This window comes from Nycticebus coucang, chromosome 18 (genome assembly GCF_027406575.1).
Source record: "Nycticebus coucang isolate mNycCou1 chromosome 18, mNycCou1.pri, whole genome shotgun sequence".
NCBI classification, from domain to species: Eukaryota; Metazoa; Chordata; class Mammalia; order Primates; family Lorisidae; genus Nycticebus; species Nycticebus coucang.
This window is the reverse complement of record NC_069797.1, coordinates 10,748,782-10,776,757: the sequence shown is the minus strand read 5'-3', so window position 1 is coordinate 10,776,757 and position 27,976 is coordinate 10,748,782. Positions and strand designations below refer to the sequence as shown.

At 46.9% G+C, this 27,976-nt stretch overlaps 1 protein-coding gene across 4 annotated transcripts in view; it reads left to right on the top strand.

The window, feature by feature from the left end:
- ALDH3A2 (aldehyde dehydrogenase 3 family member A2) overlaps positions 1 to 11,146 on the top strand; it is a 42,458-nt gene extending 31,312 nt beyond the window's left edge. For 2 of the 4 annotated variants that reach the window (XM_053568609.1, XM_053568610.1), the window contains exons 10-11: positions 7,567 to 7,802; positions 8,657 to 8,752. In XM_053568609.1, coding sequence (XP_053424584.1) covers positions 7,567 to 7,802; positions 8,657 to 8,737 — 317 coding nt within the window. In that variant the 3' untranslated portion in view covers positions 8,738 to 8,752. Of the gene's footprint in view, positions 1 to 7,566; positions 7,803 to 8,656; positions 8,780 to 10,959 lie in introns of those variants that run through there. The other 2 variants (XM_053568612.1, XM_053568611.1) reach the window with 2 other exon arrangements.
- Positions 11,147 to 27,976: the final 16,830 nt, after the last annotated feature.

Below are 27,976 nucleotides of genomic sequence, written 5' to 3'. Positions count from 1 at the left end.
CCCTGCCTCCCTGTCTCCCTGCCTACCCTGCCTCCCTGCCTACCCTGTCTCCCTGCCTCCCTGTCTCCCTGCCTACCCTGCCTCCCTGCCTACCCTGTCTCCCTGCCTCCCTGCCTCCCTGCCTACCCTGTCTCCCTGCCTCCCTGCCTCCCTGCCTACCCTGCCTACCCTGCCTCCCTGCCTACCTGCCTACCCTGTCTCCCTGCCTCCCCACCTCCCCTGCCTCCCTGCCTCCTGCCTACCCTATCTCCCTACCTACCCTGCTTCCCTGTCTCCCTGCCTCCCTGCCTCCCTGTCTCCCTGCCTACCCTGCCTCCCTGCCTCCCTGCCTACCCTGTCTCCCTGCCTCCCTGCCTCCCTGCCTACCCTGTCTCCCTGCCTCCCTGCCTCCCTGCCTACCCTGTCTCCCTGCCTCCCTGCCTCCCTGCCTACCCTGTCTCCCTGCCTCCCTGCCTACCCTTTCTCCCTGCCTCCCTGCCTCCCTGTCTCCCTGCCTACCCTGCCTGCCCTGCCTACCCTGCCTCCCTGCCTACCCTGCCTCCCTGCCTCCCTGCCTACCCTGCCTCCCTACCTACCCTGTCTCCCTGCCTCCCTGCCTACCCTGTCTCCCTGCCTACCCTGTCTCCCTGCCTACCCTGCCTCCCTGCCTCCCTGCCTACCCTGCCTCCCTGCCTCCCTGCCTACCCTGTCTCCCTGCCTACCCTGTCTCCCTGCCTACCCTGCCTACCCTGTCTCCCTGCCTACCCTGCCTACCCTGCCTACCCTGCCTCCCTGCCTCCCTGCCTACCCTGCCTCCCTGCCTCCCTGCCTACCCTGTCTCCCTGCCTACCCTGCCTCCCTGCCTCCCTGTCTCCCTGCCTACCCTGTCTCCCTGCCCACCCTGCCTCCCTGTCTCCCTGCCTACCCTGTCTCCCTGCCTACCCTGCCTCCCTGCCTACCCTGCCTCCCTGTCTCCCTGCCTACCCTGCCTCCCTGTCTCCCTGCCTACCCTGCCTCCCTGTCTCCCTGCCTACCCTGCCTCCCTGCCTCCCTGCCTACCCTGTCTCCCTGCCTCCCTGTCTCCCTGCCTACCCTGTCTCCCTGCCTCCCTGCCTACCCTGTCTCCCTGCCTCCCTGCCTCCCTGTCTCCCTGCCTACCCTGTCTCCCTGCCTACCCTGCCTCCCTGCCTCCCTGCCTCCCTGCCTCCCTGTCTCCCTGCCTACCCTGTCTCCCTGCCTACCCTGCCTCCCTGCCTCCCTGCCTACCCTGTCGCCCTGCCTACCCTGCCTCCCTGTCTCCCTGCCTACCCTGCCTCCCTGTCTCCCTGCCTACCCTGCCTCCCTGCCTACCCTGTCTCCCTGCCTCCCTACCTCCCTGTCTCCCTGCCTACCCTGCCTCCCTGTCTCCCTGCCTCCCTGCCTCCCTGTCTCCCTGCCTACCCTGTCTCCCTGCCTACCCTGCCTCCCTGGCTCCCTGCCTACCCTGTCTCCCTGTCTCCCTGCCTACCCTGCCTACCCTGTCTCCCTGCCTCCCTGTCTCCCTGCCTCCCTGCCTCCCTGCCTACCCTGCCTACCCTGCCTCCCTGTCTCCCTGCCTACCCTGCCTTCCCTGCCTACCCTGCCTACCCTGCCTCCCTGCCTCCCTGTCTCCCTGCCTACCCTGCCTCCCTGTCTCCCTGCCTACCCTGCCTTCCCTGCCTACCCTGCCTACCCTGTCTCCCTGTCTCCCTGCCTACCCTGTCTCCCTGTCTCCCTGCCTCCCTGTCTCCCTGTCTCCCTGCCTACCCTGCCTCCCTGCCTACCCTGCCTCCCTGCCTACCCTGCCTCCCTGTCTCCCTGCCTACCCTGCCTCCCTGCCTACCCTATCTCCCTGCCTACCCTGCTTCCCTGCCTCCCTGCCTACCCTGCCTCCCTGCCTACCCTGTCTCCCTGCCTCCCTGCCTACCCTGCCTCCCTGCCTACCCTATCTCCCTGCCTACCCTGCCTCCCTGTCTCCCTGCCTACCCTGCCTCCCTGCCTACCCTATCTCCCTGCCTACCCTGCCTCCCTGCCTCCCTGCCTACCCTGCCTACCCTGCCTCCCTGCCTACCCTGTCTCCCTGCCTCCCTGCCTACCCTGCCTCCCTGCCTACCCTGTCTCCCTGCCTCCCTGCCTCCCTGTCTCCCTGCCTACCCTGCCTCCCTGCCTCCCTGCCTACCCTGTCTCCCTGCCTCCCTGTCTCCCTGTCTCCCTGCCTACCCTGCCTACCCTGCCTCCCTGCCTACCTGCCTACCCTGCCTACCCTGCCTCCCTGCCTACCCGGCCTACCCTTCCTCCCTGCCTACCATGTCTCCCTGCCTCCCTGCCTACCCTGCCTCCCTACCTACCCTGTCTCCCTGCCTCCCTGCCTACCCTGCCTCCCTGCCTACCCTGCCTACCCTGCCTACCCGGCCTACCCTGCCTCCGTGCCTACCATGTCTCCCTGCCTCCCTGCCTACCCTGCCTCCCTACCTACCCTGTCTCCCTGCCTCCCTGCCTACCCTGTCTCCCTGCCTACCCTGCCTCCCTACCTACCCTGTCTCCCTGCCTCCCTGCCTACCCTGTCTCCCTGCCTCCCTGCCTCCCTGTCTCCCTGCCTCCCTGCCTACCCTGCCTACCCTGCCTCCCTGCCTACCCGGCCTACCCTGCCTCCCTGCCTACCATGTCTCCCTGCCTCCCTGCCTACCCTGCCTCCCTACCTACCCTGTCTCCCTGCCTCCCTGCCTACCCTGTCTCCCTGTCTCCCTGCCTACCCTGCCTCCCTGTCTCCCTGCCTCCCTATCTCCCTGCCTACCCTGCCTCCCTGCCTACCCTGCCTCCCTGCCTACCCTATCTCCCTGCCTACCCTGCCTCCCTGCCTCCCTGCCTCCCAGTCTCCCTGCCTACCCTGCCTCCCAGTCTCCCTGCCTACCCTGTCTCCCTGCCTACCCTGTTTCCCTGTCTCCCTGCCTACCCTGCCTCCCTGCCTACCCTGTCTCCCTGCCTACCCTGCCTCCCTGTCTCCCTGCCTACCCTGCCTCCCTGTCTCCCTGCCTACCCTGCCTCCCTGTCTCCCTGCCTACCCTGCCTACCCTGCCTCCATGCCTACCCTGTCTCCCTGTCTCCCTACCTACCCTGCATCCCTGTCTCCCTGCCTACCCTGCCTACCCTGCCTCCCTGCCTACCCTGTCTCCCTGCCTACCCTGCCTACCCTGCCTCCCCGCCTACCCTGTCTCCCTGCCTATCCTGTCTCCCTGCCTACCATGTCTCCCTCCCTATCCTGTCCCCCTGCCTACCCTGCCTCCCTGCCTACCCTGCCTCCCATGCCATACACATGCTGTTTTCTCTGTCTGGCACACACTTTGCCCCTTTGCACCTGTCTGTCTGTTGCACACATAATTTAGAGAATGAAAATTGTCATAGAGCTTGGCTTGCTTATTTATTTGTTTATTTGAGACAGAGTCTCTTTCTGGTGCCCTGAGTAGAATGCTATTGGCATCATAGCTCACAGCAACCTCAAGCTCTTGGGCTCACGTGATCCTCCTGCCTCAGTTTTTCTATTTTTAGTAGAGATGGGGTCTCACTGTTGCTGAAACTAGTCTTGAACTCCTGAGCTCAAGCAATCCACCCACCTCAGCCTCCCAGAGTACTAGGAGGCATGAGCCACTCTGCCCAGCTGAGCTGAGCTTTTTAAAGAACTTGCCTCTTTGTTACTGCAGGCTTAAAGGCAGCCGAGTGAGTGGGGCCAGGGATCAATAAACCCACATGGAATGGGGGGAAAGAAACACACCTAGCATTAAGTCTGACTGATCTGAATTCACACTGTAGCTTTGTCACTTGATAGCCACGTGACCCTGGGCAGGTTAACTAATGTTGTAAGCTTTCCTTTCCTGCCTGGAAATAGGCTTGATAATATTTTATGTAGTAGGGGTGTGGTGGGAAGTATCTCAAGAGAATGCATTTGAACTCTGAGCATAGTCCTTAGCACAGGGGTCCTCAAACTTTTTAAACAGGGGGCCAGTTCATTGTCCCTCGGACCATTGGAGGGCCGGTCTATAGTTAAAAAAAAGCAAAAACTATGAACACATTCCTATGCACAGCACATATCTTATTTTGAAGTAAAAAAACAAAACGGGAACAAACACAATATTTAAAATGAAGAACAAGTAAAGTTAAATCAACAAACATACCAGTATTTCAATGGGAACTATGGGCCTGCTTTTGGCTAATGAGATGGTCAATGTCCAGTTCCATATTTGTCACTGCTAGTCATAACAAGTGATGCAAGTGTACATCCGTTAGTCTAGATCTGGTTGGAGATTTCAGATGTTTCATTCTGGAAAACGTCTGTTCACAGACATAAGTGCTGCCAATGATGGTTGCCATTTTGAGTGCATAGTTCCTGAGATTAGGATATATCTCAGAGGGGAGGGATGCATAGAAATTAGGAAGGCTGCTTGACTTGAATGCATCTTTCAGAGAGTCACAATTCTGCAGTTCAGCCAGTTCCATTTAGTAAATCGTATCCACATTTTCAATGTCAGTAGAAAACGGGTTACAGAAAAGTCGTATGTCGTGTTCATGGAGATGAAGCTCTTTAAATCTAAGTTGGAACTTCTTTTGCAACTTTTCCAGTGAATCCACACATGTTTTATTTGGGAATGCAACCAATGGATTTTCTGCTAACAGATTTTGAGTTGTGGGGGGGGGGGATAGCAGAAATTTTCCTCCTTCACTTGTTTGATGAGGAGGCCTAATTTTACTTCAAATGCTTTCACATGTGATTGCATATCACAGATGAGCTTCCCCTTCCCTTGAAGTTGCACATTGAAACCATTGAGTAGCTCTCTTACATCTGTCAGATAGGCAAGGTGCCATTTCCATTCTGCATCACTGAGCTCTGGTATTCCTTTGTTTTTTGAAAGCAGAAAAGCTATAATCTGTGGAAGTAACTCATAGAACTGTTTCAAAACTCTCCCTTGACTCAACAATGGACGTCTGTGTGGTACGGAACATCTTCACAGACAACATTTAGCTCAGACAGAAATTCCTGAAATTGTCTGTGGTTTAGTGCATTACCTCTAATGAAATTAACACAAGATACCACAGTTTTCAGTGATTTATTACACAGTGCTTGTTGGTGGATGAGGCACTATATGACTATTGGATGAGAATAGTTATGTTTGTCCATCTCTTGGTCTTAGACCACACCATGCTAGGAGCACCATCAGTTGTCACACTGGCTAGTTTTGCCCAGTCCAGCTCCAAACTATTCACAGTTTGGCAAACCTTTTCATAAATATCCTCTCCTGTTGTTGTTCCTTTGATGCTTTGCAGTACAGCAAGCTCTTCTGTGACTTCGAAATAGTCATTTGTCCCACGAATAAAAATTAGAAGTTGTGCAGAATCACGAACATCATTACTTTCGTCGAGTGCCAAGGAAAAATAGGAAAGTTTTTTTGCAGAGTTTTGCAAATGTTGATGCAAATTGTCTCCCATTTCTTCAATCCGTCATATAATTGAGGGTCCTGATAGACTCACTGTACTAAACAAATTGGCCTTCTCTGGACACATCTCTTTGGCAACAGAAAGAAGGCATTCTTTTTTTTTTTTTCTGTGGTTTTGGCCGGGGCTAGGTTTGAACCTGCCACCTGTGGCATATGGGACCTGTGCCCTCCTCCTTGAGCCACAGGCACCGCCCAGAAAGAAGGCATTCTTTAACAAATTCTCCCTCCACGAATGGTTTGCCAGTTCACGCTATCAACTTGGCAACTTGAAAACTTGCTTGCAGTGATGAAATATTTAGCTATTTCTGCTTCACAAAATTATTTTGCTGAGTTGTCAGTGTATATTTCAGTTTTAATATTTTATCTTTTCTCACTTCTCTGACCAAACAATCATATTTATCTTTATGTTGAGTTTGATAATGTCAATGCAAATTGTATTCTTTGAACACAGACACTATGTTCTGGTATATCAAACACACAGCTCTTTCCTTCTACTGCATGAAAAAGTAATCATAAGTCCACTGTTCTTTGAATATCCTACACTCCAACTCAATTTTTCTCTTTCTTGATATCATTGTTTCCTAGGGAGTCCAAATTGCTATTAGTAAAATACATACATATATATATGTATATATATATATATATATGTATACAAAAACAATATACCAGCAATAACTTTGCCCACACAGAGATATATAGACTGCACTGCCCATCAATGCAGTCTGATCGGTGTCCATCAATGCAGCCTTGCCAGTCCACATCATTTCAGCCTCACCAGTGCCCATATTGGTGGAAGTCCACTTTTACCTCAGGCTCACACTGGTGCAGTGCGGGAACTGGTGTGATTACAGAGCCGGTTCCTCCACCACCTTTCCAGTTCACACTACCCTGTGCGAACCGCACTGCAATCTGTGAACTCGCACAGGAATCTGATCGCATGGGTACCCATGCGATCAGATTCCACTGCAGGAAAAAAGAAGGCACATATGACCCCACTCATGAAAAAAATGGAAAAACCCAGCCGGGTGCCGCTGCGAGCGCCCGTAATCTCAGCGGCTTCCGGAGGCTGAGGCAGCGGGGTGCCCACAGCCCGAGTCTGAGGTTGTGGTGAGCTACCACGCCCACTGCACTCTGCTCTGGGGCATAGGGTGGGACCCTGTCTCAACAACAACAACAAAAAAGTAAAGAAACACCAAGCACTGACTATTTGCATTAGCACTGAGTGCTATTTGTGTTATCACTGTGATGCAATCCCCCTAGAAACCACCCCCAACCAACTAACCAACTTAAAAAAAACAAGGCTCTCCTAATTTTAAGAAAAAGGCTCTTCTAACGTCAAAGAAGGCGCCCCCATCTGCCAAAAAAAAGACCTCCTAACTTTAGAAAAAAATGGCCCTAGTAACTGCAAAATAAAAAAAAAAAAAAATAGACCTCCTAACTTCAAAAAAAAAATAAATCCCAACTTATTCGTACCTCAGGCCTTAGGCAGCAGCAGGCTCTGCACAGGCAACCTGGTGACTCCTGCGATTACACCAGAGACTGAGAGGAGGAGTCGAGAGACAGAAGGAGGGGAGTCTCGGAGAGTGTGGGGCACATTCCACACATGCACACTGCAGGCGGGACGAGTGGGCTGCTAAGCAGGAGGGTAAAAACACCCAGCCGGGAGAGACAGAGAAAAGGAGGGACAGGGAGAGACAGAGAGAAGGAGTGGAGTTGGAGAGTTGGTGCACATTCTACACATGCGCACTGCGGCCTGGGACAAGTCAGCTGCTAAGCAGGACAGGCAGCTGTGGCAAAAACACCCAGCGGGCCGCATGTGGCCCGTGGGCCATAGTTTGAGGACCCCTGTCTTAGCATAAGTGAGAGCCACAGTTGTGGAAGACCTGCAAATCCTTGCTCTCCTCTTGGAAACTGTCCTTTTAGACAGGGAGATGACTTTCCCAGGGACATTGGGAAGGGTACTGGCTGAGAAGTTTAGCGAGGTCACCCCAAGTAACGGGGAACGAATGTGGGTTTTTTTCTGTTGTTTAGAGAACTGTGTCACCTACAGCAAAGCTTGTTTTGTTTGTTCCCTTTATTTCAGGTTCCAGTGGGATGGGAGCTTATCATGGAAAATATACTTTTGATACCTTTTCTCATCAACGTCCCTGTTTATTAAAAAGTTTAAAGAGAGAAGGTGTTAATAAACTCAGATATCCTCCCAACAGCCAATCAAAGGTAGATTGGGGAAAATTCTTCTTCCTGAAACGATTCAACAAGGGAAAACTCAGTCTCCTGCTGCTCACTTTCCTGGGTATTATAGCAGCTGTGCTTATCAAGGTAAGTCCCCATTCCTCTTCAGGTGCCATTCTTTCTGGTCCTGCCCAGTGGCATGTTCCAGCAAGACTAGTTACATTAACCTTAGCGTCTAAGGCAGGGTTGGCAAACTGCAGCCTGCTGGCCAGCTACTACTGTCTTTGTCAGTAAAATTATTAGAATACAGCCACACCCACTTGCTATCATCCAAACCTGCTTCCATGCCACAGTGTCAGAGTTGAGTAGTTGTATCAGAAGCTGAGTGGCCCTTAGAGCTTCTAAATTACTACAGAAAAAGTTTGCTAATATTTGATGTAAGCGTTAAAGTGCTGTAGAACTGGCTTACAGAATTCTCTCATCCTTTTGGCCTTGGTCTTTGCTTTTCACTTTTAGTTTTGTTCTTGAAAGAACATGAGATCAGGGTGCTCTGAGCAGGAGGGACTGCAGTGGACAGTAGTGGGGGGGGGCAACTTTGGTGAGGGATATTTTACTAGCTTTAGTGTTTTTCCTCCCAAGTTGACTATCAGACAAAGTATCTTTGGTGATTAGTTATTACAGAGATGGGATGCACAGAGCCCCTCATGATAACTGCCTTCTCGGGGAAGCTTACGTTATCTTTGTGGTGAAGGACGAAATCCACCATAATGACATAAAATGAAGGGAGGCGGTTGTGTCTGTGGAGCCTCCAGCCAGCGGCGGAGGCACATTGGAAATACCGGCAGCGTCAATGAAGAGTGGGTGTGGAAGAGAGGTGTTTACTGGAAATAGCTGTGTTTATGTCAGTTTTGTTTGAAAGGGGGTTGGCTTACCTTACAGTATCACAGCTTTGGTGGAATTAGAGATACCACTTGTATTTGAAATCATTTGGGTTTTCTCAGAAATACCAAGCTGTGCTGAGGAGAAAGGCCCTGTTGGGTTTTCTGGTAGTTCACAGACTGCGTTGGTCCAGTGGACAGTGATGAACAGCAGATTTTAAAGCCCGGCCCTGTGTTAAGAGTGAGGTAGGATCTCCTATTTTCTTTCTGTACGTAAGGTGGGCCAAATCGGGTATGATTTTTTTTTAGCTTTTTTCTCTCCCTGCAGTTGGAGGCTTAAGGGTTACTGAAAAAAGAAAGTTTTTTATTTGTTTCTAGACATTTTGGACCTTGGCCCAAAGTATCAGAGTGTTAAAACTGAACTTACCCACAATTTTAAAAGGGTAGGGATTAGTCTCCAGGAATACAAGAGAAATGTATGGAGTTAATGGCTTAGCTGGATTTAGGTGAAACAAACATTTCTAGAAAAAGTGCAGCTACATGTGAGTCTCATTCCTCTTTTCTATCCATTCATCTCTCCTGGAGAAAGTGCCAGCTGACTAATTCAGACTTAGAGTCGCATTTAGACACTAAACTCTTCGTTTCATATGTGAAAATAATCTAAAAATCTGAGTCATTTTGACTTTTTTATTTATTTATTTTTGTTGTTGAAACAGGGTCCCACCCTATGCCCCTGAGCAGAGTGCAGTGGGTGTGGTAGCTCACCGCAACCTCAGACTCAGGCTGCGGGCACCCCGCTGCCTCAGCCTCCAGAAGCCGCTGGGATTACAGGCGCTCGCCGCAGTGCCCAGCTGGGTTTTTCCATTTTTTTCACTGTCACTCAGGCGAATCTCGAACTCCTGAGCTCAAGCGATTTTCCCTCCTCAGCCTCCCACAGTGCTGGGATTACAGGCGTAAGCCACCTTGCCCGGCGACTTTTTTTTTTTTTTAATTTGACTTTGGAATTCCTGGAGGCAAATGTAGTGAAACAAGGCAGTGTACAATTTAGGGGCTTTCTGCTCTTACTTCATCTTCTGAGCCTGGTGATGTGGTTGGAGGCTTGCTTGGGTCTCTGGTTGTTATCTGTTTTTCTTGCTCTTTGCCCAAGACATTGGTCTCCTAGCCTGAGATGCACCTTCATGGTTGGAATGGAATTCTCAGACTCCTGGAAATATGGAGGACCAGGCTGGGCCTGCACCCAGGCTTGCCATGTCCCCAGGCAGGCTCCCACAGGTACAGTGCAGGGTACAAACAGGTTTGAGCTCCTAGAAGAACGTGGCGGGCAGATCTTTCTTTTTTGGTATCTGGAGAAGCCGCAACATAATAAAACCTTTAGCTAGGAACAAGAACGTGTGGCTTTGATTCTTGGTTCTGGTGTTGACCTAATTATGACTTTGGGTGAGGCCTTTTCGAATGAGCCCTTACTTGGACCTCACGTCGCTCTCCCACAGACTGAGGGAAGAAGCCTTCATTATTTCCTGGGCTAGTTTCAACTTTCCCTCTCAATTCTGATCGCTATTAGTTGTTAATAATTTTTGGATTCAGACTAGTCTAGGAAGAGACTTACTTGGGTTTTTTGCTTCTTTGTTTCTGCTTTGCCCTTCTCTCTGAGCTTTTAATCCTCTTTTTTATCCACTATTTTAAATAGATGACTTTAAATCTATATTGTATATTTACTAGAGGAGTCTTTATTTTTTATAATTACAAATATTTTTCTGAAATGGCCTTTCTGCACTTAATAGTTAATTTTGTTGTACACTTGGATTTGGTTTTATTAATTACCTTACTAGATTTAGAATGGTTTTAGACTGTAAGTACTACCCACAAAGTAAAGTTCCAATAAAGCTTAAAAGGTACAAAAAGTACCATGGGGAGGAGGTCATAGGTTTGAAAAGACTGAGAAACATAAAAGGTTAAAGTTGATAATTGTCATTTGGCCTTTGACAATTAAATATGACATTTTAACCTTGCTGTTGGAGCAGTCCCTATAAAATTCAGTATTGCTTTGAATTTTAGAAACCAATTGGGTTTCAGTTTCATGTAGTGATTTTAGCTCCTACTTAGAATGCTAAGATAATAAATGAGTATTTTCGACTCCTGTCCCATTGTGATGTCGTCTTATCGATGTTGGACAGAATACAGCCTCTGTCACCGGGTCATGGCTGTTATTGTTGTTTTTTGAGGAAGGCCATAATCCTTTACCTTTAGCCCAAACTGTACTTACACGCCTTAGGGGTATGTAGGCTTTGTTTGAACAGTGCATTTAGAGAGTCTTTTATGACGGGGTGTTGGTAGCAGTTCCAGTACTGAGCTCATATGCTGCAAGGCTGGTTGTGGGAGGATTTTTAAACGAGCAGAGTAACTGGATCCCTTTTTCCTCTCTCCAGGCTGGATACTACTGAAGAATGATCCTATTCAACCTCCTAGTTGCCACTACTGAATTATTCTTCTCTTAAATGGCTAATGAACCAATAATTCTTAAATCCTATCAAAAATAGTAAGAAAATATACAAATGCACTGTAATCAAACCTAGAAGTTGTGGCCACTCGCCAGTTATAGAACGTGTCATTTCAGCCAGATCTCAGCATTCCCCAGTAGTGAGAATATTCAAAGAACCTGTCCTAGATGGTACTCACTCAGACCTTAGAGCTTGGGGACTGGGGAGGAGAATGTGTTAGGCTAAGTCCAGCCTCCTTGGGGGGTGCAGAGGTGTCTCAGACCTGCTCAGTGACTTCTTCCATCCAGTCCAGGGCTCTCTCCACCCCCTGCCCCTGCTCCCACTGTCATTGTGTGGAGCTTTCAAGAACTCAGCACTTCTAGGGCTACGAGCAGATCTCTGTAGACTAGAGAGGGAAAGTGAGGTCCAAGGCACTAAAGTGTATGGGGGGTAAGGGAGGGTGCCTCCCTCCTCCTCCTGCACTGGGACTTGAGGACTGGCCCTCCAGGAGTCAGCCTTATGGTCACAAGTGCCACTTGACCAGCGGCCTTCTCACTTGTTCTCCATCAGCCTGTGTTGTGCTTGGTTTTATGAGTCTTTTGTGGATGTCCTCAAGTGCTTTTTGTGACTAATCTGCTCAAAGCATTTTGTAAGTCCTAGGGCTTCCTGGAAGAGAGTTGCCAATTTCATTCTTCGGGTGCTGAATTTACAGGATTCCTCATCTTAAAACCCAACTGGCATTTAAAAAATACTGTGATCAACATATTTATCCCCTTTTAGAACCCGAAAGTAGCTAATTAGTGCATCTTCAAGGACAGTAAAAAAGTTTGTTACTTTTGTAGTACAATGCAGGTAAATTTCACTTTTTTAAACTTCAGAGAGATCCCTTTCTGAATAAACTTAACCTACAGAACTTAAAGTAGAGGAACTATCTCCTCTGACAGAGAAAAGAGACCTTGACTATCAGGACTTGGGGGCTTGAGAATCTTGTTGGCAGATAGATGGTGGGTCACTGGGAAAGTAACGGTGTGAGCCTTTGCAGTTGGCTGTCTACTGAAGGAGATGAGGGATGGTAAGAAGATCTCCTGAGTGAGAAATCACTCTCCTTAGCACCTTATTGGCTAAGACCTGGGGTACTTCAGCCAACAGGAAAGTTCTAAGGAGGACAGCGGTGCCGCACTGTGCCAGGCCGCAGGGCTCTGGGACGCACACTCCACCTCTTTACTCTTGGATTTGAAAAGGGACTTGGCCTGTTCAATGAGAGAATGTAATTTACTTCATAGAATGTATAATTTTTTTGAATAAATTGTTCCATTAAGGCTGTCATACTAAGGTAAGGAAGTATGTTATGTTTTTATCATTGTATGAGGTCTCAAGAATTAATGACTACCCTACTTTAGAAAAAGTTGCTTTAATTGTGGCTCTTACTATCAGAATAATCAATCATAAAGTATCTTACACAAAATTTCAGTGTAGAATTTTCATTTAGTATATTAAAGTGTACATTATGTTTCTAAATGGCTAACTAATACATTCTACTTTGAAATAAAACATATTTCATAAAATTAGCATGAATTTTTATAACATTCTTGGTATGAAACCTCAGATAGTCCCTATTGGAAATAATACTTTGATTATAAATTTAATTCAGTTATAAGTCTTTCTTTTTTTTTTTTTTTTTTTTGGCTCTCCCTTTTTAAAAAAAAAAAAGAACAGAGTCTCATTCTGTTGCCCAAGCTGGAGTGCAGGGGCACCATCACAGCTCATTGTAACTTTGAACTCCTGAGCTCAAGTGATTCCCCCACTTCAGCCTCCTGCCCAAGTAGCTGGGACTACAGGTGTGCCCGGTTAATTTTTTTTTTTTTTTTTTTACTTTTTGTAGAAATGGGGTCTCAATCTCCTGGCTTCAAGTTATCCTCCTGCCTCAGCCTCTTAAAATGGTGAGCATGACAGGCCAAGCAATTTTTTTTTTTTTTTTTTTTAGAGACATGGTCTTGCTCTATCTCAGGCTGGTCTTGAACTTGTGAGCTCAAGTGATCAGTCTGCCTTGGCCTCCCAGAGTGCAGGGAGTACAGGCGTGATCCACCACACCCAGCTGTTTGTCAATTTTATTGGTCATTCTTTCTCATTTTTAGTCAAGATGATTTACTCAAACTTTATGTTCTGTCATGTGTGTTTTATTAGCTGTAGTAAAATGTTTTTTTCTAATAGCATCCTTCTATCCCCAGTTGCTAACTTAAAACAAGTATTTATCTCTCTTTTTTTTGGCTGGGGCTGGGTTTGAACCCTCCACCTCTGGCACATGGGGCCTGTGTCCTACTCCTTTGAGCCACAGGCACCGCCCCTAAGTATTTCTCTTAGGCCACAAAACATATTGCAATAAACTTTAAAAAATCAAAATCATATCATGTATTTTCTCAGATCATAATGGAATAAAACTAAAAGTCAATTCTGAAAGTAACTCCTAAAACTATACAAATACATGGAGTAAACATCCTGCTTCCAAACAGTCAATGATGAAAATTAAGATGGAAATCAAAACACTTTATGAAATGAATGAAAAGGAGGATGCAACATACCAAAACTTCTGGGATCTGGCAAAAGCAGTGCTGAGAGGGAACCCCTATAGGGTTATTAAATGACTATACTGAGAAAATAGAAAGATCACAAATTTGCAATCTCAAGGAAGTAGAAGAGAATAAATCCCAGGCTAGTAGCAGAAGAAAAGAAGTAACAGATCGGAGCAGAACTACATGAAATTAAAACCAAAAACAAAACAAATTTTTTAAAAATTGGTTTTTTGAAAAGATAAAATCGATAGACTGGTAACTAGAATAACCAAGAGAGATGATTCACATAAACATAGTCAGAACTGTGAAAGGAGACATTATAACTGGGACCACAGAAATGCAAAAGGTCATCTGAGACTACTGTGAGCAGCTCTGTGCTCACAAACTAGAAAACCTAGAAGTAATGGTTAAGTTCTTAGAAATATATAATCTCCCAAGATTGAACCAGGAAGAAATGGAAATCCTCAGCAGACCCCTAACGAGTAATGAGAATTAATCAGTAATAAAAAAAATCTAACAAGAACAACAAAAAAACCAAAGATAAGACAGACTCACAGCCGAATTCTACACACAAGGCATAACTAATACCAATTATACTGAAACTGTTCAAAAAAAAATCAAGGAGAAAGGAGTCCTCACCAGCTCATTCGGCAAATCTAGTATCACCCTGGTACTAAAGCCAGGCAGGGACACACAAGAAAAGAAAACTGCAGACACCAGTAGCCCTGACGATAAAGTATCCTCGATAAAGTACTAGCAGGCCAAATCCAACGCGCATCAAAGATACAATACACCATAATCAAGTGGGTTTATTCCAGGGATGTAAGGATGGTGCAGCATGCAAATCAATAAATGGAATCCATTACATTAGCAGAATTAAAAACTGCGTAATCTAAATAGAGGCACAAAAATGATTTGATAAATTTCAGCATCTCCTTATAAAAACCTTAAACTAGGCAAAGAAGGAACACACCTCAAAATAAAATCCACGTATGACACACCCACAGCCAACAAAAACATACTGAATGAGGAAAAATGGAAAGCATTCCCCTAAGAACTGGAACAAGACAAGGCTGCCCACTTTCACCACTCCCATTCAGTGCAGAATGCCCACCATGCTTATGTCACCAGTTCTTGAGGGAAATGCTGAGAGCAGGACAGTCTCCTCGCTGGCCTGGAGATGTTCTACAGCCTTGGGACAAGCCTTCAAGTAACTTGGTGCTCTAATGAGATGGGTCGCTTGTTAGTAAGCAGGTGTTGGACCTTGAACATTTGTGGTGCTTCAGGGTGGGAGTTGAGCCCCTGGGGAAAGAGCACGTAGTGATCCTTAAGCATGTAGTCCTTGTACGTGGGGCTCTCCACAACGGATATATACGTTGTATATCATTTCAATAAATAGCCAGCGCGGAGTTAGCTCGGGGCTCTCCTGCATCTCTGGGGAGCCTCACCTCAGGCAGACTTGTACTTTCAATCTGCATACTGTCTTTCCTGCATTTAGCACCAGTGACATAGCAGTTCTGACACTTCAGCATAGAACTGGAAGTTCCAGCTGGAACAGTCAGGCAAGAGAAAGAAAGAAAATGCACCCACACTGTAAAAGAGGAAGTCAAATTGTCTGTTTTTGCTACAATACGATTATATACCTTGAAAACCCTGACTGCCAAAAGACATCTAGATTTGATAAATGAATTTAGTAAAGTTTCAAGATACAAAATCAACATACATAAATCAGTGGTATTTTTCTTTTTTTTTTTTTAGAGACAGAGTCTCACTTTATTGCCTTCGGTAGAGTGCCGTGGTGTCACAGCTCATAGCAACCTCCAACTCCTGGGCTTAGGCGATTCTCTTGCCTCAGCCTCCAGAGTAGCTGGGACTGCAGGCGCCCGCCACAATGCCCTGCTATTTTTTTGTTGCAGTTTGGCCAGGGTAAGGTTCAAACCTGCAACCCTTGGTATGTGGGGCTGGCGCCCTACTCAATGAGCCACGGACACCAATCAGTGGTATTTCCATTCACCAGTAACAAGCTAAAAACAAAATCCAGTTGGCAATTCCATTTTCAGTTGTTACAGACAAAATAAAATCCCTAGGAATACATTTAAGCAAGGAGAGAAAAGATCTCAACAAGAAAAACTACAGAACACCAGTGAAATTATAGATGACACACACCAAAAAAATGGAAAAACAATTTATGTTCACGGATCAGAAAAATCAGTATTGTTAAAATGACCATGTTTCCCAAAGCACTGTAAAGATTCAGTGCATTTCCTATCAAAACACCAATGTCATTTTTCACAGAATTAGAAAAACCGTCCTAAAATTCATATGGAACCAAAAAAGATCCCAAATAGCCAAAGCAGTTCTAAGTAAAAGAACAAAGATGGACGCATCACATCACCTGACTTCAGATTATACTGCAAGACTAATAACCAAAGCAGTATGGTACTGTCTAAAAATTGACATACAGATCAATGGGTCAGAGTAGAAAACCCACAAATTCCTACAGTCAACTGCAAAATGGACATAGACTATTCAGAATAATAGCCACTGGAGACTTGGGAGGGTGAGAGGGGGTTAAGGGATGAACAATTACTTTATGGGCACAATGTCTAGTATTTGGTCATGGCTACACTGTAGGCCCAGACTTCATAACCATGCAGGTATCATACCTGTGTAACAAAACTGCACTTGTACCAGCTAAATCTAAAGAAAATAAAAAGTGTATTACAAGGGCAAAAAGTGTTTCTCTAAGCACATTCATAGAAAACTACTCCCAAGATTTTACACACAAAAAATGGTCCCACCACCAATCCTGTTTACCAGTGGTTTATAAAATACATCAATCAGCATATTAAAGAACTCAAGTCCTGTAGAACCTTTGAAGCCCTAGAGTGTGTGTTTCCCAAACTTTCCTGACCATGGAGCCTTCTCCATTAACTGATGAACTTGGACAGTGAATTACTTCACTGATGACTTGGCGGTGCTCTGTACCTAGTTGGCTTTGTTAGAGTTTTAGAGGCTCCCTAAGGTATTTATGTCACACACAGGGATAAAGGTTTCTGCCTTCCTGTGGGAGGAAGGCCTGGAATGTCCCGGTGGGCACTGAAGACAGTACAAAACTGAGTGACTAGCATGCGGACTTCTCACAACTGGCAAATGCTCTATGCAGCCTTTCTTCCTGTTGACTTTGATAACAGTGGTTTTGTGATTTTATTTGAAAACTCCCATCTGAAGCCATTTATGTTATTAGTACTAGTGATAATCTCAGGATTCTCACTCTTAACAGTTGACTGGTGTCTTCTACAAAACAATCCAGAAAAGAAAAATCCAATTTGACCAGAGAATCCGTGATCTGTTCTGTTCATTCCCCCTGAATATTACCATGAGATGGCCGGTGAAGTTCTTTTTTTGACAAGTGGTTCAAAGGGTCCACCTATACTGGAGCCATCTAAGCTTTGCAAACATTTTTAAACCTAAGAGGCTAGGCTCGGCTCATGCCTGTAATCCCAGCACTCTGGGAGGCCCAGGCAGGTGGATTCCCTGAGCTCAGGAGTTTGAGGCCAGCCTGAGCAAGAGCGAGACCCTGTCTCTACTGAAAATAGAAAAACTAGCTGGGTGATGTTGCAGGTGCCTGTAGTCCCAGCTACTTGGAAGGCTGAGACAGGAGGATCGCTTGAGCCCAAGAGTTTGAGGTCGCTGTGAGCTATGACGCGACAGCACTTTACCCCAGGGTGACTGAGACTCTGTCTCAAAAAAAAAAGAAAACACTGAGCAAGAAAGATCAACAGCTGCATGTTGTGGAGGAGACAGGAGTCCCAGAATTACTTCAGGTAAGTGACTAAACTGACGCAGTGCCAATCCTTAGGTAAAAGTCACATGCAACATCCAGGACAGACCCATGGCAGACCACAAAACAAGTCTTGGTAAGTTTAAACTTAATTTTTTTTTTTTATTTGTACTTTTTTGGAGACTGGGTCTTACTATGTTGCCCAGGTTGGTCTTCCATGCTTAGCCACAAGTGATTCTCACACTTTGGCCTCCCAAAGTGCTAGGATTACAGGTATAAACTACTATACCCAGCCTCATTTTAAATTGTTTTAACTTTTTTTATTAATTAATTAATTTATTTATTTTGGGGGAAGACAGAGTCTCATTTTGTCACCCTCGGTAGAGTGCCATGGAATCATAGCTCAGAGCAACCTCAAACTCTTAGGCTCAAGCCATTCTCTTGTCCCAGCATCCCTAGTAGCGGGCGCCTGCCACAATGCCCAGCTATTTTTAGAGACAAGGTCTTGCTCTAGCTCAGACTGGTCTCTAACCTGTGAGCTTAGGCAATCCACCTGCCTTAGCCTCCCAGAGTGCTAGGGTTACAGGCATAAGCCACCCTGCCCGGTTAACTTTTTTTTTTTTAACTGAGTGTTTTATTGAACAATTTCTGAAGTTTGATGAACAGAAATCTATAACCATTTAGTTATAGTGGTAAGGCTGGTTTGTAACTTTTTCAGTGAAAGTGAGAATCTTCACTTGAAGATGTAGTATAGGCTTGCATTGAATGAGATGTATCTAAACTTTAATAAGTGCTTGGTTTTTTATATAAAATACACAAATGAGTACATGTATGTAATTTTAATTACAGTGTCTTACATAACCACCTTCCATCTCAAAAGACGCTTTTAATAAGCTTTGAAAGGGAGACAAACTCAATGATGTAAGATTTTCTATTTCAAAGTCTTTGTATGTTAATCTCAGTGTTTTATTTTGGAAAAATAAAGGTTAATTAATGGAGTATAGCTTCTCTTACTGTGTTGTTTACACAGTAAAACTTATGGTTAAGATAGGGAGCCAGGTGCTGGGGCATATGCCTGTAATCCCAGCTACGTGGGAGGCTGGGGTGAGAATATGGGTTGAGCCCAGGAGTTAAGAGACCAGCCAGGGGCAACACAGTGAGATCCTGTCTCTATTCTTTTTTTTTGTTTGTTTGTTTTTATGAGAAAGTCTTTACTTTTAAATGATTATCAGTACACCAAGTAATAATGTAACAAATTCTTGACTTCTATCAAGTGATTTTGAATAACAAATTAAAAGCAGCCCTGACAATTACATTAGTATCTACTATTCTGATAGCAAAGAATGGACTATTTTCAGGCTAGCTGCTTCACACAGGTTACAAATAACTACTTATTACTTTTTCATAGATAAAGCCCCTGTCCTTGAAGAAAGCATTAGGAAAAAATATTACTTAATCCCTTTCTTTCTTCAAAGAATTCGTTTTTTTATTTATTTTGTGTGTGTGTGTGTGCTTTTTACTAGCGCTTAAGGAAGTCAGCACTCATATATGGTTACTGAGACAGGAAAACAGATAACATATACCTATTAAATTTCTAAGAAATATGAGGTAAAAAGATGAAATCTTTAGACGAGTTCTAAATCTGTACAAAGAAGCTAGACTTTCTCTCCAAAAAGTGAAGGGATCTACTACGGTATAATATACAGAAATCATTTAATGCTTTTCATAAGAACAGAACTCGAGCTTTGATAAAGCTTCAAACTCCATGAGGACATCTAAAATGCCATTCATGAAACAGGCACTTCTTTTTTCTTCTCCTGTCCATTTATATGGAAGTTTTCATGGATTTCTGGCCGGATGTCACAGACACAGGCAAGAGGTTATCCAAGACTTCGTCTCTGTTCCAATGGAAGTAGGTCTGGAGGGTGGTCATCTTCTCCTGGGCCTCCCTTTCCACTTCACTGCTGCACCTGCCAAGAGGTCTCGGTGCTTTTCAGCCTGAGCTTCCTGGTCCTGCCACAACTTCTGGATCCCCTGTGACTGACTGGCCATGACCGCAGCAGTTCTGAAGCCCCCATCTCTATCCTTAAAACATTTTTTTTGAGATATGAATTTGTAAGTTTCATATCTGGAATTAGCATTAGTAAAATAAAAAATTGTGTGGCACTAAGCTAATAGTCCTTCAATAAAGGTAAATTAAGAGCATAGCAAACAAGTTGAGAATACCCGGTTATCAGCACAATTCAGATGTAAACAGGATAGTTTCCTTTTGCGTAATCATAGCCCTAACTTTCTTCTGATTTTTTTTTTCTTTTTTTTTTTTCTTGTGGTTTTTGGCCGGGGCTGGGTTTGAACCCGCCACCTACAGCATATGGGACCGGCGCCCTACTCCTTGAGCCACAGGCGCCGCCTCTTCTGATTTTTTAGGTACAGATATTAGGTACGCATCTTTTAGGTACAGATATTACCCCTTATGGGACTTCACCAGCTTAACTTGAAGTAGGTCTTTTAAAGGGACTATATGTACAAAATAAAGGACACAACAGAACTTCAAAGCAAATCAAACACTGGCTTCTTACAGTTACATGAGAAAAAGATCCAAAAGTGAATGTTTCCATTTCAAGATGAAATGAATTACAATTAGAATTTTATGCTTTCTTTTATAGCTTCCAGTGGATATTCCTCATAAAATAAAAAACCATACTTTATCACAGTCATTAAAGCCTATCATATAAAATTGGTAGCAATTACCAGTATCTTAGTCTCACATATAAATAATCAATGAGCCATTTATTTTCTCCCTACTGTGCAGAGACTAATGGTCAAAAAGAATCCAGTCTAAAAGGCCACACACTATATGATTCCAATTCTGTGACATTCTGGAGAAGGTGAAACCATAGAAACTCTTAAAAATAGTGATTGCTAGCCAGGCATAGTGGCTCATACCTATAATCCTAGCACTTTGGAAGGCAGACACCGGATTGCTTGAGCTCAGGGATTCAAGACCAGCCTGAGCAAGAGTGAGGCACATCTCTACTAAAAATAGAAAAACAAGCCAGGTGTTGTAGCGGATACCTGTACTCCAAGCTCCTTGGGAGGCTGAAGCAAGAGGATTGCTTGAGTCTAAAAGTGTGAGGTTGCTGTGAGCTATGACGCCGTGGCACTCTACCCAGGGTGACAGAGTGAGACTGTCTCAAAAAGAAAAATAAATAAATAAATGATGATTACTGGGGTTTGGGAAGTGGGTGGACGCGGGAGAGGGAAGAAACGAATGGGTGGGGCACAGAGGGTTTCCAGAGCAGTGAAACTATTCCATATGATGCAATGGTCGGCCCATGTCATTATAGGAAAACACAGCACAGTGAGCCCTGATGTAAATCATGGACTAGTTAATGGGTGGATATGGCCCCAGGAGGTAGCAGAGCACCACACTAACATGGGACACCACCAGGGGGCGGGAAGAGGTATATGGTGATTATTTTTTGCTCAATTTTTCTGTAAAGGTAAAACCACTCTTAGAAATGAAGTCTACTAATTTTATTTTAAAAAGATAATACCAAGACTTGGCAAGGAGGTAGAGAAACTGGAACCGTCATGTATTGCTGTCAGTAATGTAAAATTGTACAACCACTGTGCAAAAGCAGAGTAGCAGATTCTTTTCTTTTTTTTTGAGACAGGGCCTCAAGCTGTCGCCCTGGGTAGAGTGCTTTGCATCACAGCTCACAGCAACCTCCAACTCCTGGTCTCAAGCGATTCTCCTGCCTCCGCCTCCCAAGTAGCTGAGACTACAGGCGCCCACCACAACGCCCAGCTATTGGTGGGCCTGGGCTGGATTCGAACCCGTCAGCTCAGGTGTATGTGGCTGGCACCTTAGCCGCTTGAGCCACAGGTGCCAAGCCAGAGTAGCAGATTCTTAAAAAGTTGAATTTGGGGCGGTGCCTGTGGCTCAGTGAGTAGGGCGCCCGCCCCATATGCCGAGGGTGGTGTAGCCCCGGCCAAACTACAACAAAGAAAAAAATAGCCGGGCGTTGTGGCGGGCGCCTGTAGTCCCAGCTGCTCGGGAGACTGAGGCAAGAGAATCGTATAAGCCCAAGAGTTAGAGGTTGCTGTGAGCTGTGTGACACCATGCCACTCTACCCGAGGGCGGTACAGTGAGACTCTGTCTCTACAAAAAAAAACGAAAAAAGTTGAATTTGGGGGTAGCGCCTGTGGCTCAGTGAGTAGGGCGCCAGCCCCATATACAGAGGGTGGCAGGTTCAAACCCAGCCCTAGCCGAACTGCAACAAAAAAATAACCGGGGTTGTGGCAGACGCCAGTAGTCCCAGCTGCTCGGGAGGCTGAGGCAGGAGAATTGCAGAAGCCCAAGAGCTGGAGGTTGCTGTGAGTCCTATGATGTCATGACTCTACTGAGGGTGGTAAAGTAAGACTGTCTCTACAAAAAAAAAAAAAGTTGAATTTGGCTCAGCGTCTGTGGCTCAAGTGGCTAAGGCGCCAGCCACATACACCTGAGCTGGCAGGTTCGAATCCGGCCCAGGCCACCGAACAACAACGACGGCTGCAACCAAAAAAAAAAAGGTTAAATTTACTTGTCCTGACAATTCAACTCTTAGGACTCTACTGTGAAAACATAAGCCCACGCAGAGGCTTCTGTATGAATGCCCCTAACAGCATTATTGACAATGTCAAAAACTAGAGACAGCTGAGGAATGGACAAATGTGCTATATCTGTATAACACTCGGTGGAGGAGGGTTACTCAGTGAGGGAGAGGAAGTGAGTGCTGGCAGGGGACAGTGTGTCCAGGGAGAGAAGCAGGACACCAACACTGCACGTGCTGTGATTCCACTTATGAGAAATGTTCATGGGGACGGCAATTCAGTGGATTGCCTGGAGCAGGAAGTAGGAGCGGGGATTGATTGTAAAACAGGCTCCAGGAAATTGGGGAGGTGATGGAAGTGTAACTAGGGCAAAGAAACCAGGAGCAGGAGCCAAACACTCATGTGGGTTAAAGTTGCCCTTTATTACCAAGATTCAGAGTCCCAGGAAGACAGAGGTCATTCTAAAGCCTGCCCTTGAGAGAGTTTCAGAGTTCTTAGACCCGTCCCCAAGTTACTGTCTTTAGCTGTCCACCGTCCAGCCCTCTGACCTCTAGCTGCAGGACTCAGCGTCTGTGACTTTCCCAAGCTGTCGTATCTGGTGTGTCTTTTCTTCAGCTCAGGGCCGTGTTGGCCTTCACAACCAGAGGGAGGACTGGGTGACGTGACTGACCACTAGTTAGATCATTAAGTAAGGGATGGTGGAAGCTATTTTTCCTTTTACAAAGTATTCTAAAATTAGATTGTAGTGGTGGTTACATAACTCTAAGATGATTGACTTGTACCCTTCTTTACACATGAATTTTATGGTATGTAAATTATATCTCAAAGGTGTACAATACATAAAATAAAAATAATGTCCATGAAAAACATAACTTAAAAACAGAATAGCCAGGAGGAAGGATGATGGGTGCAGACACATAAGCCACCAGGCTCCATACAACTACTCTCTGTAAATCTGCCTCTGGGTTTCTTGGTAGCCAAGTAAACAGAGAGGGACTGCCCATCACACAGGAGGCATACTTGATTTCTTAAGAAATGCAAGGCTATTCCCAGCCTTTAACTGCAATAAGAATTTCTCAGGTGTGGTCTCACCCAGACATTAGACAAAAAATATGAATAGTCTCTTTAATATCCTTTGAGAAAAGAAATGAAGAATTCCATAAAGTAGTTGTTTTAGGTTCCTTGATAAAGGCTATGGGCATGATGCCAGGACGCAGCCCAGCAAAGCCTCTCTGCTGAGACTGATAACACGCGGTCCCTGCACGGTGCTCTTTGAATGTGCAGCTTGATTCAAAAGTAAATCTTAGTATATTTAGCGATCTGGATGGAGTGCAGAGTCCTTTGGAAAAATCCTCCATAAATATTTCCTTCAATAGGCTTTTTATGAGTTGATAATTATTGTACAGGTGTTTTTCCCCAGGCGAGGAAAGGCCTGAAGCAAAGATATTCTGTGTTGCTAAGTACTTGGGAGGCCGAGGCAGGTGAATTGCCCTGAGCTCCCAGGATTGAGACCAGCCTGAGCAAGAATGAGACCCCACCTCTAAAAAAAATAATAGCCAGGTGGGCAGTGCCTGTGGCTCAGTGAGTAGAGTGGCAGCCCCATATACCGAGGGTGGCAGGATTGAACCTAGCCCCAGCCAAACTGCAAAAAAAAAAAAAAAAAAAAAGAAAGAAAGAAAAAGTCGGGTGTTGTGGCAGGCACCAATAGTCCCAGCTACTTGGGAGGTTGAGGCAAGAAGATTGCTTGAGCTCAAGAGTTTGAGGTTGCTGTGAGCTATGATGTCATAGCACTCTACCAAGGGTGACAGTGAGACGGTCTCAAAAAAAAACTTCATGTTAAAAAATGTATTTCTAATTAGAAAAAAATGTTTAATAACAATACTCTATGCTAATGAGGTTTTTGCTAGTGGGGTAAAAGTTGGTACAATCTAAAAACATGTATCAAAAGCCACTGAGCAGCTCGCTTTCACAGTGAATCTTAAAGAAATCATTATAATGATCACAAAGATCTTTCTATAAGAATGCATATCCTGTGGCTCAGTCAGTAAGGCACCGGCCCCCAAATACTGAGGGTGGCGGGTTCAAACCCGGCCCTGGCTGAACTGCAACAAAAAAATAGCCGGGCGTTGTGGCGAGCGCCTGTAGTCCCAGCTACTCGGGAGGCTGAGGCAAGAGAATCGCTTAAGCCCAGGAGTTGGAGGTTGCTGTGAGCTGTGTGATGCCATGGCACTCTACCGAGGGCCATAAAGTGAAACTCTGTCTCTACAAAAAAAAAAAAGAATGCACATCACAAATCTTGTTTATAATAGTGAATCTTTTAAATAGGAATTGCTTATTATGGCACAACTATGGGTGCTAGGTAGCCTTTGGAATTGATGTTGTAGAGGCTATTTAGGGCGGCGCCTGTGGCTCAGTTGGTAAGGCGCCGGCTCCATATACCGAGGGTGGTGGGTTCAAACCCGGCCCCGGCTGAACTGCAACCAAAAAATAGCTGGGCGTTGTGGTGGGCACCTGTAGTCCCAGCTACTTGGGAGGCTGAGGCAAGAGAATCGCTTAAGCCCAGGAGTTGGAGGTTGCTGTGAGCTGTGTGATGCCGCGGCACTCTACCGAGGGCAGTAAAGTGAAACTCTGTCTCTACAAAAAAAAAAAAGAAGCATCCCCATGAGAGGGCATTTCTAAACTGAATAATAATGGAGAATCCTCAAAGAACTCAAATTAGATCTCCCATGTGATCCCACAATCCCAATACCCAGAAGAAAAAAATCATTTTATCATAAGGACATGTGCACTAGTTTGTTTATTGCAGCTCAGTTTACAATCGCCAAGACATGGAAACAACCTAAATGCCTGTTAGGAATGGATTAACAAACCGTAGTATATGTATACCATGGAGTATATTTTATTCAGCCCTAAAAAGCACATCTTTTGTATTAACCTGGATGGAGTTGAAACACAGAAACACATTCTTCTTAGTAAAGTATCACAAGAATGGAAAAACAAATACCCTCTGTACTCAATTCTTTTTTTGGCCAGGGCTGGGTTTGAACCCGCCACCTCTGGCATATGGGACCGGCACCCTTACCCCTTTGAGCCACAGACGCTGCCCTGTACTCAATTCTAATATGAATCCAATAGCTGATCAAATTCATGCCCACACAGGAGGAAAACTCATTTCAAGTAAAGTTGGGAGGAGGAGGAACACGGGGAGGAGGAGAGCAGAGGGGAGTCTGCATGCTTCCACAATATAGGGTAGATGGCACACCTTTTGGGTGCAGGATGTAACTAACAACAAGAGGAACTCTACCTAGCAAATTCTTGTGACTTGGTTGTTTGTGCCCCCACATTAACCTGAAATAAAAATAAATAAATAGAATAATAAATGAATTCATCAGAAATCGGTTCAGTTACCTCTCTTCTTTATGAAATATGATGTAATGCACAGAATTCATTTCTTCAAAAGCATCTATGAAGCTCCAACTATGTGCCAGCACACATATTTAAATAAAAAGCAAAGAATTAAAAAATATATAAATAAATGAATAAAATGCAAGTCCCAAAGTATTTCTCTTTTTCTCAATTACAATAGGTATTTGTCTGCCCCCTGCTGGGCATGGCAGGGAGGGCATGTTCCAAACTCAACCCTGGACGGTCCAGCCAGGCTGTACCCGTTGCAACCACTCATGACCACCCAAGGTTCTTTAGGATTTATCTCCGCAGCCTGGGTTTTCTCCTGGACACAGCCGGTCCTGCTTAGGGAGCTGCAGAGGAAGCAGCAGAGCAGCAGGAGGAGAGTGCTGCTCTGCAGCAGAACCCCACCTATACCTTGTCAGGGGCCGCCAAGCACTGCAAAACAGACCGCCTGGTGCTCAGTGCCTCTGCACCGCCCCCAGAGGAGTACAGCTCTGTTCCAGGTCTTGTAGTCCACAGCAGAGCCCGTACACAAAGGGCATCAGTGACCGCCTGGGTGGAGGCCTACAGCCCCTCCAGCTGCAGCCAGCTGGGGGCTGTGACAGCGGCTGCATCCTGAGTCCTGGGTCTCGATGGCGCCAATCCCTGTGCACCATTTGTCTCAACTGCTTTTCAAGGGCACCTAACTAGGACCCAGGCGTATGGGCTTCGTGCAAGTCCCCTGCTGGGTAACTGGCAGTCAAGACTGAGCCCTAGTCCCCAGGTCCACTGTGAAGCCAGAAACCTCCAGGGAGAAGCACGCAGCAGCCCCTGCTGGACTGTCCCCTCAGCCTCTGGCATACCTGTGCGCACAGGCAGTTGAAGTTGGGGTGAAGAGGTGAGTGAGCCAAGGCTGGGGTCCCAACTGTTTTTCACTATTTGGTGACCTCTGGGGCAAGAGGTCAGGGAACTGTGTCCACCTCTCTCTCCTCCCTGCCTCAGACTCTTTCAGATGAGAGGGCCCGAGAAAGCCCGGCAGCACCTGGTCCTTGAAGCAGGCAGGACAGCTACACGCCAGGGCCCATAGCTGATAGGCTCCCAGATCCAGGGGGACACTAGCCCTCAGGGGCTCCTCTCTCCTGCCATTCTGCAGCGTCTGTGGAACTGGCTCTGATCCTGCCCAGATCTGGGAGGCCCACTTACCTGGGACATCAAGGTATCACATGGCAAGGACAAACTCTATCCTATAGAAACTGCCGACACTGACAGACCAGAGCCACATACAGGAGAAGACAAGAGCTGGTCAGGCAAGGCCCAAAGAGAGGACCCCACCAGGGAGTGAGGCCAGGTTGGGAAATGCCACCCGTTAGGGACCTGGTGGCGGGGGCAGCGCTGCCCTGCAGCCTTCCAGCTGGCTCTGCCCTCTCATGCTGTGTGCCCTTGGGCCAGGCTGACTCTACCCACCACCCTCACGTCCCAGCTGTGAAAGCAGCTGTTGTCCTGCCCTTGTCCGGGGAGTCCAGAAGCCCTCTGTGTATGCAGGGCCAGGACAGTACTCATCCCACCACCACCAGCTCCACTTTGCCCAGGTGCCCACAGAACATGTGTTCATGTCACCAGCCATGCTTCACCTGGTCAGGCCTTAACAAGGCTGAATGAGCCTACGGGCCAACATCTGGAGGCTGTTTATTCACTTCCAAGGTTACTGTAATAGATCAATTGGGGAACTGGACTCCTTGGTGCTGGTCAAGGACCCAGGGCAGAGTCTGTGCACCCAGTGAAATGTTGACTAACTATAAATTTAGTTTAGAATAAGAAGTCCAGCGCCCAGACCTGGGAGATGTCCCAAGCCACCCCCAATGGGAAGGAGGGAGAACAGCACACAGCATCTGCCTCCTCTGGATCTGAACAGGCAACAGGACTGAAGTCACACCCCTCTGAGCGCCGCCCTTGTGGGGCCTGGGCATGGCTGGGAGCAGAGCTTCCTGGGTGTTCTCCCAAGGATCCTCTAGCCCTGAAAAACTTACGGATTTTGACATCGTGAAACAGACTCACTCCTTAGCTAAGGAGGTAAAAATTTCCCTTGGACTTGCTGCTAGGAGGAAACCTAAACTGAGTTATCTGTCCTGTGTGGATGCGGCCTGGGGGGCCTGGCCGGTTGCTCCCGAGGTTGCCCTTCCAGACAGCAGGGGCTGCCAGGACTCAGGGAGTCGACGCTCACGCCCCACCCTCAACAAGCCAGCCCTCCTCGGCGCTGCCCTCCGCAGCAGGTGGCCTTGGGCGGTCAAGGCCAGGCTCAGCCCGCGCCCAAACAGGAAGCCGAGCGGAGGAACCGGTCCGCCCCCCTCCAACCACAGCCCTAATTCAGAGCAGCCCTTCCAGATGGCCTGGATTACCCAGGGCCTGGGGCGCTGAAACCCAAGGCCGGCGGAATCCGCCGCTGGGACCCCCCTGCCCCACCGCCTGGTCAGGCTGGCCGAGCAGGGGTGGCGCGGGCACCCTCCCCACTCCCTGGGGACCCTCAGGGCTGGCCGGGTGGCCCTGGGGACACGAACCCTCCGCGCACAGGCGGCCAGCGCGGGAGCCCGGCAGCCTCGCCCACCGCCCCGAAGGCGTGGTCCTGTGTGCC